We start from the raw sequence: 13700 nt of genomic DNA, 5'->3' as shown, positions 1-13700 counted from the left end.
ACAACTTCCTGGGAGGTTGCTGCTAGTATTATCCTCGTTTTACATTTGAGGAAAAAGAAGCCAACAGAGGTTAAGTGTTTTATCCAAGGTCATTCAGCCATGAAGTGTTTGAAGCTAGATTTAAAGTAAAATCTTCCTGATGACAGCCTCAGGGCTCTATGTACTACACTACTTAGCTGCCCTTAAAGGATCAAAAATACTTTTTTAATATTTTTAGAGACTATTACACATAAAAACAGTTATAACCCATTAGATAAAGCCCTGTACTGTTAGGCAGATCTGGAATCTAGTCATAGCTCAAAGAGCTATTAACTGTGTGATCTTGGAAAAAACATTTGCCTTGTTTGTATCTGTTTATATCTGTTTCCTCATCTGTAAAATGACACAGCCTGGTCAACCTTCAGGGAAAGCAGAGAAAAGAGTCAAAGATAACTACAATGTTGTGAACTAGGTAAATGAAAGGATGGTGGTGCCTTCAACAGAAATAAGGATATTTGAAGGATGGATGGATTTTGAGGGAAATATAATGAATTCCATTGCAGTAGGCCATGTAGTCTAAACTAAATGTGAACAGGAATTATAATTATTTCATACCCAATGATAAGGAATCATTCAGTTTTTCCTTGAGAGAGCACCCATTACCTCTTATTACCACTATTCTACTTTGGAATTCTAACTTCAATTGTTGTGGAGTTTTTTCTTTACATTAGGACAACATTTGCCCCTTTACAATGTCTGTCTAATGCTTCTAGTTCTGTCCTGTAGGGTGAAGCCAAATAAATCTGATCCCTCTTCCACACAGACAGTCCTTCAAATTCTTGAAAACATGTAACAGTCCCAACTGTTATTCACATTATCAATATATCATGGTGAACATTCACTGTTGATTCTCTCCACTTGTTTACAGTAAAAGAAGCCATGAATCCTATCAAGTTCAACCGATGGGGTCTACCAGAAGTAGATCCAGAGACTATGCAAACCAGTGAACCATGGGTATTTGCAGGTGGTGACATTGCTGGTTTGGCTAATACTACAGTGGAATCAGTGAATGATGGCAAGCAGGCTTCTTGGTATATGCACAAATACATACAGGTATGTCTACCTTTTTAGTTTCAATTGATATTCACTTGACATAGTTATTCATTTGTTGTTGCTATTAAATATAAGACAAAGGATTTCTGTGACATATTATATATGGGAAATGTCTGCTATGGATGAGATGGAGGAATGTGCCTGGGATAATAACATATTTGAGTGGATTTTCTGATATAGTATCCAGAGATTAATGGCCAACATAGAATTAGAGGCCACAAGTCTCTTTGCTTGATCTTATCCAATTGAAACATCTATCTATCTGTCTGTTTTTATGTCTATCTGTCATCTATCTCTTTATCCATTTCTATCAATAAGTTAGACAAAGATAGAGAAGCTGTGTTAATCAAATATTCATACAAAGCAAAGCTGGAAGGGTAATTCAATGAATCAATATTTAAGATAATCTCAACAGATAAGAAAGCTGAAACCAAACCAATAGATGACATTTAACAGGAATAAATGTAAAATTCTTCCTTTAGCTTTAAAAATCAGTTAGACAAGTATTGAATAGGAAAGGCCTAGCTTAGCAGAAGTTTATTTGGAAAATATCAACATGTTTTAATTGACCATAACCTTAATAAAACTCAGTACTAACAAATTGTTATTTGTAAGATACAAAATCTTGGCAAGAGGATAGTATCTAGTCATAGAAGTGATGATTCTGATCTGTTCTTTTTAAGTTAGATTCACTTTTGACATTTGCTACTTGTGTGCCATTGAGTGAGTCATACATCGATTGGTTCAAGGAATTAGGAATCTTTAACCTACAGAAGTGAAGACAAAGGGAAGAGAATCATTCTCTTCAATTATTTGGAGTATTGCTATCTATAAGAAGGAATAGCCTTCTCGTGTTACTCTGAATATCAGAGGTAAGACAAATAGGAAAAAGAAAGAGACAAATTTCGGTTTAATTTTAAACTAACAGTGAGATGAGTTGATTTTGAGATAGTGACAGATTGACCATCCAATTGACCATCCCTTAGGTATTATGAGGAGATTTAATTTCACTGAGTAGGAAATTAGGTCAATAGATTAAACTTCTAATTCTAAAGTTCTATACGTGGAAGATAAATGCATTCTTGTTATTGATTTGACTTTTTAAAAATTATTTAATACCTCACAACCTCTCATGGTGTTGATTCCCTCCATGGTTTCTACTCTTGAGCTCTCAGAGCTTCTCTCACCTTTATTCTCCCCCAAAAAATCTTTTAGGATTTGAAGGGATAGTTTAGTACTAAAAGTTCAGCCCCACCAATTCTGCAGTCAAGACAAACTCCACAGAATTTGACAAAGGGAAATACTTGAGGGATAGAGATGCTTTCTACTCAGCTCACGGGCATTCATCTCCTGATATTCTTGGTTACACCAAGAAAAATGCTGCAAAAGAAAATTTGGGGTTACTGAATCAGCTAAGTCAAGTAGGTTGCATAAGGTATAATTCCCAATGTGGCATTTGAATCAGTTCTAAATCACACAAATTATTTCTGCATTCCTGACAGTGTTATGTACAAAGTACTAAGCAGAGTAAAAAGTATTCATGAGCAAAGACAGTGAAAGAAGTAACACATAAAAGGACAGAAAATTAAGTACATTTATGTGCATTGTTCTACCATATATAGTTTAGTAATGAACCTACTGAATACGAAAAAAGTTGAAGATGTAAGTTTGGAAGATAAACCTCTTTTAAACTGTTTCCACGGCAACATGCTTTTACAACTTAAATACTTTTTGTTCATCACCATCTCATTTGAAGATTTTCTTTTTCTTTTTCATTCTTTAATGAATTATGTCTATAAGCTCCAATTAACTGGAACCTAAATAATGAATTATGATATGGTTAATTCTCTTGCAGTATAAATAATGCTAGTTTGTCATCACCACATACAATTTTATAGTATGTGCATCATGCTTATCAATGCCTTGTTGCATAGATTTGCAATTTATTTAAAATAATTAGCATTATATGCATTCACTAATAGACTTTGGACACTGATAGAGATGTTGCACAAGAAGGCTATTATCACATAGAAAAGATAGTTTCATTATTTTATGACCACTTAAAGTGAGGGAAAATCAATATAAAGAAAACTTGTAAGAGACTCAACTTTGAAAATTGAGGGAAAACAAGTGGACAAAATATGGAAAAGATCTGCAGAGTTTTTTGTTTTTGTTTTTGTTTTTTTTTGTTTTTGTAGCATACTCTTCACCATCAAGGATGGTGTAGACACTATTCTTGAACTCTAATGTCATTATCCTGAAATACCTATAAACGGATATGATACTGAAGAAACCAAACATAGAAAAGACAGCTGGGTTATACAAAATGTACATAAAGGAGATCCATATAGGAGAAGACTAATTTTCAGGCCTGGTGATACTATTCCCAAAATATCTGAGGGAAAAAAATACCAAAGATATAAGAAAAAAATCTCATTATTAATGAAAAAGCCACCCCAAAACCGCCAACAATATATATCTATCCCTATTTCCAATTTCCTTGCCTTTTTCTCTCTCAGTATTTTCCCTATCCCTTTTCCTATCTCTGTCTTTATTCTGAGAGTAATCTGCATATTCATTTAGAACTTGATGGTGAAGATACAAGAAGGATACCTGAAGGGCTTAATCTGCAATATTCCACAGTAAACCATATTGTTACCATCATGAAAGGTATGGAAAATATATGGTCTCAATGTGCTTATTGTTAAGTTCTCCAGAGGTGGCCCACCCAACATAATGGAGACTTTTCTTAACCTTTCTTGCATCTTATAGAATTGATAGAAGAACATAGATAAGAGTCATACAAGATGGGCAGGTATGGTGGGATGACCAACTACATTGTGTTTTGTTTTGTTTTGTTTTGCTTTTTGGTGAGGCAATCTGGGTTAAGTGACTTGCCCAGGGTCACACAGATAGTAAGTGTCAAGTGTCTGAGGCCAGATTTGAACTCAGGCCCTCCCGACTGCAAGACCACAGCTCTATCCACTGCTCCACCTAGCTGCCCCGACCAACTGTATGGTGAAGGGAATATGCTCATCAGTGAAATTTCTGATCTTTTTGAGTACTGAACTGATAGGTCATGATATGACCTGTCAATGAGTGGAAGTAGTTTGCTCCACTTTGAGGGCTAATTAATCCACACAGTATAGCATGGATTCATACATGCCATCAGTGCAATTATATAGTTAGAATTGCTTTGTCAATATACCTTCCACATCAATAAGCTTGTTTGAATTAGGACATTCATTAAGACATTTGGATTATCTTCACAGCTGGGTAGCTAGGCTTTCTCTTAGCTGTATTGGCAAGTTTCCCTTGTCAATGTTTTCCCCATTTACTGTTCATCATTCTTTCATGTTAAGCTGGTCCTCCTGTCTTTCCTCTCTTAGAGGACTCAAGTGAACTTCATTTAATTTTTTATAAGAATATTAGTGGAGTCCACATCTTCTACTAGGCATCTTGTTTGCTGATACACTTTTGGGGAAGCTTTAAATAACAAATGCTGACAATGTACTCCAGATGAAAATATGTGTTTAAATGACTGAATATAGATAAAATCATGTTTTTAGTAACAGCAAATTAGCTTGTAAAGAACATATCCCATTACCCAGATCTGCTGAGTTAATTTATTCAAGAAATTTTTTTGTGGCTGCCATGTGCCTAGCACTAAGTAGATAATGGAGTAAGGAGTGGGGGAGAGAGATGATGAAAAGAAGCAAATGGTATGGCCCCTGTGTTGAAGGATATTATAGTAAGATGAAAGATAACTTAGTAAATCATTATAGAATAATGCAATGAAATTTATAATAAAAAGTTAAACAATATCATAGAGGCCAAAATTTATAATGATAAAATCCCAAAGATGTTCAGGAAGAGGGCTGATCAATGGTGGCTGGGATTATAAGAATTCTTGGCAGAGATGAATTTAAAATGACCCTTATAGAATATCTATTCTTTGAATGGGAGAATAGTATTAGCAGAAAAACAAGCAATTGAGTGAAAAATGACAATATGAGGGATTATAGATTGGAGTGAAAGTTAAGGATGGATTGACAACATCTTATAAATTAGATACAGTGATACTATAGTGGATGTGAAGATGAGGAATTTAAATTTATTTCATAGACAGTGGAGATTATTTGAAAGATGCAAATTTTTATAACTTTACTATGAGTTACTATAATTCTCTTATCTGTGGAAGTGCACAGATCTTATAAATATTTACGAGGAGGTATAATAAATTTATTGAAATAAAAATTTTCATCCTATGAACTCTTTTTTCTTTGCCTTATGGATTAAAAAAACACATATCAATTGATGCAACCTGCTCTTCAAAGTATTCTTAAATTTTTGTCCTTCTTTAAAGATCTTTGAGAGAGAATTGATATGATAAAAATAATGTTTAAATATTAGTCTGGTGTAATGCTGAAAAGATTTGGAAAAAAAAAAAAAAGATTAGAGGCAGAAAGACCAGACTGGAAACTATCTCTATTAATCTGCATATGAGGAAACTAGGGTGTGGTTTAAGGCAGTGGAAGTGGAAGGCATCAATCTAAAATAGATATTGAAAGAAAAAATGCTAGATTAAAGTTAGGATACAAAATATAAGAAACATTAAAACCATAGGGACATATTGGTGCCTTATTAGACATGGAAAAATAGTGAAGAATTCTTTTAGGAGGAAAGATATGTTTTGGTGATGTTAAGTTTAATAATGATATTTAATACATAAAATACTATAAGGTTTATGAGGTACTTAACACAAAACTGGATTGCAGTTAGTACAAGTATTTTGCTCATTTTACAAATGATGAAATTGAGGTCTAGAGAGGTTAAGCAGTTTGCCCAGAATTATAAAGATGATAAGTGGCAAAAACAAACTAGGATTCAAACATGTCTTTTGTGATTTTAAATCAAACTTATGGAGGATCACACAGCCAGGATACATCAGAAGATGAACTTAAACTCAGATCTTCCTTGATATGAAGCCAGCTTTCTCTCCACTAAGCCACAGTGTCTCTCATGGAGTTGACACGTAACAAGGGTTTATTGAATTCAGTTGAATTAAAGAACAAAAGACAAAAGTCTAAGCCTTGTAGGATGCCCAATTTAGATGGCAAGAAGAAGAGGAAGATCCAGGCAAAGGCAAAACAGAGAATGGTCAGGAAGGTGAGAAGAGAACCAGGGTGGAAAATGGTCAAAGAAGAAAAAGGAAGAAAGAAAATTTAAAGAAGGATAAGCATCATGGAAATGTCAAGTTCTGCACAACTCTCAGAAATATCAGATCAGAAGTAAAGCTTTGTTGAGGAGCAAGTTACCAACCTCATCGTGTTCAGGAATATAAATGGATAGTTTAGAAGGAGAAGAGTCAGGGAATTTTGACAAGTTAAAAAATCCAAGTATGATCTGGAATAGTGTGTGAACAAAATAAATTTGGGTAAGCAAAACTTATAGAATTGAATTTCATTATCAAAATATATCTGTGTTTGGCAACTGATTGACTATGGAAAATAAAAAAATCGAAATGTATGAAAAAATTATGTAGAAAAATTGAACTTCAAATCTATAATATATAGTCACTAGACCCTCTATTTTCATCCTGGAGATGGGAAAAATAGAAGCGCTTCTGATGTTAATAGTGGAACTAGACAACAGGTTTATGTGAAAGATAAGGACTATGGTGTCAGCAGCATTAATTGGACAACATTGTAATGGGAGCCAGACTTCCAATAAAAATGACCTAGAGCAAAAGGCAGATCCAGAAATGGATGAAATGATTTTTAAAAATCAGACTTGTCATTCCATCTGTGTAAGGAGCTGATAATGAGGAACTTTCTTTACCAGCGCACATTGACACTTTCTATACCATCTGTAGCCTTGTAGAGTTGCCTGGGACATTGAGAAGTTAATTATCTATGAGCTCATTGAGAGCAGGAACTGGTGGTTGTTGTCATTGTAGCCCTTTCTTTGTATCCCCAGGACCTATCACAGAGCTTGGAACTTAGCAGATGTTTAAAGAATGTTTGTTGCATGACTAACTTGCTCTGAGTTACACAACTAGTATAGGTCAGAGGAAAACCTTGAAGCCAAGCCTTCCTCACTTTCTTAGCTCTGTAAGTAGTACACCGTGCTGTGTATAGAGAATCATTGGATAATATGATTCCAAATTTGAAAAGAATCTAAGTGGTGGACTGTGAATCTCTTCTACAAGGATCTCTTTGCAGAGATAATGGAAATTACAGGACTAAATAAAAGAACTAGTAAAGCAGAAGAGTGGAGAGTGATGTCTTAAAGATAAATTTGGAAATCATACCAGAAAAGGAGATACTGAAAAAGAAGTTAAAGAGTTTGTTGCAAATCAAGATCTGATGCCACTAACTCTATTAATGTGGGTCTCTGCAAAAATGTAGATGACAGCCCATCCATATCTGATGCTGTGTGACTCTTTCCATGTCTTCCTAGGAATTCACTATATGGGCCCTTTGTCATGTTATAGAATCCCAGAATTTTAAAATTGGAAGTGACTTCATCAATTGGATGTCTATTTGTTCCTCTAGTCCTACCCATATGGGTAATAGTAGTCCTGGCCTTTGCAGGAAAATCTTCAAGAAGGGTAATCTCACAATCATTGAATAAAGCCCAGGCAGAGAGATGAAGTTGCCTCTAGGCAGGGCAGAAACATTTATAAGCAATCTCCAGCCAATAACCACTGAGCAGACATCCTATTAGAAGAACAGAATTGTATACATCAATCTGCAAACGGTTATTAAGAACCCACTATGTGCCAGGCGCATAAATTCTGAAGAAACAAAGAGAATCAAATTGACAGCAATACTAAAGTTAAAACTAAAGGGTAACTAGGAATTCAGTGATAAAATATACCCAATAGTGGTCAAATATCAAGGCAAATGAGAATAAAATAAAGATTTTTTAAAATTTTACCTTGAATAGATTAAGTTGAGAGGTAAGGTTAGAGGAAGTTAAAAGTAGATGGGCAAAACACTGTATTCATAGTGTTTGCATAGAGAGAAAACTTAGGTAATGGGTGAAAAGGTGGTTAATGAAAGTGTATTAAAAATTTAATTGTGTAATTCTTTTCCAGTTTGAAAACAACATTTGGAGGGGGCGTAACTTCCAGCTTGCCACCATTAAAACCTTTTTTTCCCTCAAACAACTGCTCTTCCCCCATCCCTTAGCTGAGGACCTTATCTTATACTTTATTGAGAAAAGAGAGGCTACTCACCATGAGTTCTCTCTTTTCTCTCTTCTACATCTAAAAATACTTTGATATTATTCTCCATCCTCTTTTCCTTTATTCCAGGTTCTGATGAAGAGGTGGTCCATTGACTTGTCAAGGCCATTACCTCTGCATGTACCCTTGATTCCATCCTTTTACCAGATTGTTCCCTCAATTTTTCTGTTCCCTCTGTAATCTTTAATCTCTCCCTATCTCTTGTTTTCTTCTTTGCTACTCATAAAGAGGGTGAAATGTCCCAAATCCTTTATAAAAAAAAAACCCAGAAACAAAAACAAGAGCCTACTGTCTTCTCAAGATATTATCCTATAGCTCTCTTTTTCATGACCAAACTCCTAGCAAAAATCCACTTAACCCATTGCCTCCACACTCTCTACTCTTATTCTTCAACCCTTTGAAATCTGGGTTCCATGTTTATTATTCATCTGAAAATACTCTCTCCAAACTTATGAATGAGCACTTAATTGACATGTATGATACAGACTTTTATCAGTGCTCTTGACCTACGTGAAGCATAGGTCATGATTGACTACTGTTGGTCTCCTGAACACTCTCCCTTCTCTAGGTTTTTGTGAAGCTGCTCTTATAATTTTTCTCTCACCCCACACCTTCTCTATCTCCTTTGCAAATTTATCATCCCTATCAAGTCTTTTCTCTGTAGTTATATGTCAATGCTCTTTCCTGGGTCTGCCTTTCTTCTTTCCCTGCATTCTTGATGTCCTCATCAGTCCTATGGGTTTAACTATCATCTCTATTCAGGTAACTCCAGATTTATATAAACAACCTGAGTTTCTCTCTTGAGTTACATTGCCCCATTTACAGCCTACTGGACATTTCCAACTGCATGTCTGATAGTCATCTTCAACCGATCGTATCCAAAACAAACTTTATCATCCTCCTTCCCCTACCCCTGCTCTTCTTCTGAACTTCCTTAATTTTTATAAGCACACCAACATCTTTCTAGTCTTATAGGTTCACAACTTCATTATTTGACTCCCCCTCCACTTTCCCTCATTTCTAGTCATTTTCAAATATTGTTAATTCAACTTTTATAACATCTTTCACATCTGATCCTTTGTCACTATACACATGGTCCCTGCCTTAATTTACTCCTTCATCACCTCTTGTCCATCCTATTATAATGGTGTTCCAGTTTGTCTCCTTGACTTATCTCTTCCCTTGCCATTCCTTCCTTCATATAGATTTCAAAATCATTTCCTTCATTGTACTCGAACCTCATTGTCTCCCTACCAAATGAACTGCATTGGCTTCCAATTGCATCTAGAATAAACTACATCTATTGGTTAGGTATTTAAAGCCGTTTACTGTCTTTTCTTTTTCCTACCTCTCAAGTCTCCTTACAAATTACTGTGTATGGAATTTTGTCTACACCTACTTATGGACATTTCATCCCACTCTTAGATTGTAAGTTCCTGGAAGAGTGTTTTTCACTGGTTTGTATTCCTAGTATTTAGTCCATTGCCTGGCACATAGTTAGTACTTAATAAATGTTGGTTAAGTGATTAATTGGCTCAGTTTATCTTCTGTGCTAAATCACTTCCATGACAGTGTCAAATACATGTTTCATGACTGTTTAATGTTTAATACTGTTTTATTATTCACTTGAAAATAATGATGAGTGGATCATTAAATAAAATTAACACTATTATTATATTTCACTAAGAAATCCTGTATAATTCTGACATATTGATGTTCACTTAGATTTTCAAACTCAGTATCATCCTTGACCCCTCTGTTTTGCTCACCCCACTTATCCAATTATTTGCCAAATTTTGCCGTTACTTTCCCTACATTGTTTCTCTTGGATATTCCCAACTCTTCATTTAGCCAACATCCTAGTTCAGATCCTCATCACTTCTTACATGGACTATTGCAATAGCCTATTCATTGGATTCTGTGACCTGTCTCTCCCCAAGACATTCCATTCTACATACAACTTCCAAAGTGGCTTTTCTATAATGAAGGACTCACCATGTCACCCCAAATCCCCTCTCAGTAAATTCCAATGTCTCCTCTGATTATATGTATATTTCTCTACGTGGTACTTAAAGATCTTCACAACCTGCTCCCTTTCCCATCTTTCAACACATTAATTTCCTATGTTTTAACACATTAATCACCTTCACTCACTTTATGTTCCAGCCATACAGGCTCACTTGCTTTTCTTTTCACACAGTTCTCCAGCTCCCATCTCCATGAATTTGCTCTGGTTGACCCTCAGGCTTGAAATTCTGGGAAAATGTGTGTTAATGGAATGAATGACTATTGTTGGAAGAAGAGACCCTTAAGCTGGTAGTTGTATTATTTCCATTACAAAGGGATTAACTGGAGTCCTACTACAGCCATTTTACACAAAATCAAAAAGGAATGGTAAAAATCAGTGATAGTCAAGTAGAGAGCATACTTGGGAATCTCACAGAGGTGTTTCCTTAATTGAGAAATTCTGGTAGATGTCACCTTCTCAAGTATGAGAAACACCAATGAAAGCAGGTTACATAGCCTGCAGGGGACGTTTACCTCCCTCAACAACTTGATTCCTTTATATTTCAGTTAATAAAGAAAACAATTTAAAAAAAACAAAACAACACCCAATAACATGCAAATCAAAAAGAAAAATGTCTTTGACACCAGGAAATTTGAGTATTGTAGAGAAATATTGTAAATGGCTTTTATAGGGGCAGAGCCAAGATGGCGGAGTAAAAGCAGTGACATTCTTGAGCTCTCCCCCAAACCCTTCCAAATACCTGTAAAAAAATGACTAAACAAGTTCTAGAGCAGCAGAACCCACAAAAAGATAGAGGGAAACAAATTTTCAGCCCAAGACAACCTGGATGGTTGATGGGAAAGGTCTGTTGTGCCGGGCTGGGAGAGGAGCGCAGTTCAGCTTGGGCCAGACAGGCAAAGACGGGGCCACAGCAAACCTGGAGCAGGCCCCAGGGGACTGAATCACAAGCAGCTGTGGCAGTTTCCAGACTTCTCACCCCATAAACTACAAAGACAACTTAGAAGGTCAGTAGGAAAGGTCTGTTGGATGTGGGTTAGAGAAGAGCACAGTCCAGCACTGGCCCTAGCACAGCCCCAGGGCAGCAGCCACAATAGCAGCAGTTGCTTCTGGAGCTCTCGGCCCACAGACAGTGAAGGGATTGAGTGGTTGATGAGGGGCTTGGGGGGGGATTGCAAGATCACTTATCTGGGACTGAGGCAGGATTCTCTTGCCTTGCCTGTGTTTGCATCTGGGTTGCAGTTCTGGGTGGTGGTCCTGGGGAGAGGAGCAGTGCTGATGAGACAGAGTTTGTGGTGGTAGTGGAGAGGGAATCCTTCTCACAGTTTCCAAGGCAGAAAAGAGTGCTTGTGGTCACTCAGAGACCAGAGCCCAGGCCAGGAAAGGAGTAAACACCTCGCCCTTGATTGTACCACCTTGGAAGAACTGAAAATTTACAGGTCCCTAGAAGTATCTCTGAAAACAGCTGTAATTCCTGAAGCTTCAGACAGTATACCCTCCATACTGGAAGCAGAGCCCTACATTAATAAAGAGTTTAAAAGTCAAGTAATTGACTGGAAACATAAGCAGGCAGTGGAAAAAACTCAGACTATAAAATCTTACTTCGGTGAAAAAGAAGATCAAAACATACAACCAGAAGAAGAGAACAAAGTCAAAGCTCCTACACACATACAAAGAGAACAGAATCAAAGCCCCTAATACAAAGGTCCAGAACCACCAAGAAATATATGAATTGGTCTTAGGCCATGGAAGAACTCAAAAAAGATTTTGAAAAGCAAGTAAGAGAAGTAGAGGAAAAATTGGGGGGAGAAATGAGAGTGATGTAAGAAAATCATGAAAAACAAGTCAACAGCTTGTTAAAGGAGACCAAAAAAAAAAAAATACTGAAGAAAATAACAACTTAAAAAATAGACTAACCCAAATGAAAAAAGAAGTCCAAAAAGCAATTGAAGAGAAGAAAGGAGAATTGGCCAAATGGAAGAGAAGGTGCAAAAGCTCACTGAAGAAAATAATTCCTTAAAAGTTAGAATGGAGCAAATGGAAACTAATGACTCTATGAGAATTTAAGAATGAAAAAATAGAAGGCAATGTGAAATATCTCATTGGAAAAACAAGTAACCAGGAAAACAGAACCAGGAGAGATAATTTTAAAATTGTTGGAGTACCTGAAAGCTATGATAAAAAAAAAAAGAGCCTAGACATCATCTTTCAAGAAATTATCAAGGAAAACTGCCCTGATATTGTAGAACCAGAGGATAAAATAGAAATTGAAAGAATCTACCAATTGCCTCCTGAAAGAGATCCCAAAAAGAAAACTCCTAGGAATAATATAGCCAAATTCCACAGTTCTCAGCTCAAGGAGAAAATATTGCAAGCAGCCAGAAAGAAACAATTTAAGTACTGTGCAAACAATCAAGATAACACAAGATTTAGCAGCTTCTACATTAAGGGATCAGAGGGCTTAGAATATGTTATTCCGGAGGTCAAAGGAGCTAGAATTAAAACCAAGAATCACCTACCCAGCAAAACTGAGTATAATCCTTCAGGGGAAGAAAATTGATATTCAGTGAACTAGAGGACGTTCAAGAATTCTTGATGAAAAAACCAGAGCCGAATAGAAAATTTGACTTTCCAATACAAGACTCGAGAAGTATGAAAAGCAAAACAGGAAAGAGGAAGCATAAGGGACTTATTAAAGTTGAAGTGTTTACATTCTTACATGGAAAGATGATATTTGTAACTCATGAGAACTTTCTAAGTATTAGTGTAATTGGAGGGTGTATATATATATGTGTGTGTGTGTGTGTGTATGTATGTATGTATGTATATATACAAACACACTCACAGAGGGCACAGGGTGTATTGAATATGAAGGGATACCTAAAAAAATAAAATTAAGGGGTGAGAGAGAGGATTGTACTGGGTGAAGGAGAAAGGGAGAGGTAGAATGGAGTAAATTATCTCACATAAAAGAGGTAAAAAAAGACTTTTACAGTGGAGTAGAAGAGGAGGGAGATGAGAGGGAATGAGTGAATCTTATTCTCATTGTATCTGGCTTATGGATGGAATAACAGACACACTCAATTGGGTATGGAACTCTATCTTACTGTACAGGAAAATAGGGGGAAGGGCATAATGGGGGCAATGATAGAAGGGAGGGCAGATTTGGAGAGGGGGTAATCAGAAGCAAACACTTTTGAGGAGGGACAGGGTCAAAGGAGAAAATAGAATAAATGGAGGTGAGACAGAATGAAGGGAAATATAGTTAATCTTTCACAACATGACTATTATGGAAGTGTTTTGCATGACTGTACCTGTATAACCTACGTT

At 36.2% G+C, this 13700-nt stretch overlaps 1 protein-coding gene across 1 annotated transcript in view; it reads left to right on the top strand.

Annotated features, from left to right (window-relative positions):
- DPYD (dihydropyrimidine dehydrogenase) overlaps positions 1 to 13700 on the top strand; it is a 1024364-nt gene that overhangs the window by 515459 nt on the left and 495205 nt on the right. The window contains exon 12 of the mRNA XM_027868249.1: positions 908 to 1092. Within this exon, the coding sequence (XP_027724050.1) occupies positions 908 to 1092 (185 nt within the window). The remainder of the gene's footprint in view (positions 1 to 907; positions 1093 to 13700) is intronic.

This window comes from Vombatus ursinus, unplaced genomic scaffold, assembly GCF_900497805.2.
Source record: "Vombatus ursinus unplaced genomic scaffold, bare-nosed wombat genome assembly UNPS02014787.1, whole genome shotgun sequence".
Classification (NCBI taxonomy): domain Eukaryota; kingdom Metazoa; phylum Chordata; class Mammalia; order Diprotodontia; family Vombatidae; genus Vombatus; species Vombatus ursinus.
Note: the sequence above shows the minus strand (reverse complement) of the source record. Positions and strands in the feature narration are given on the sequence as shown.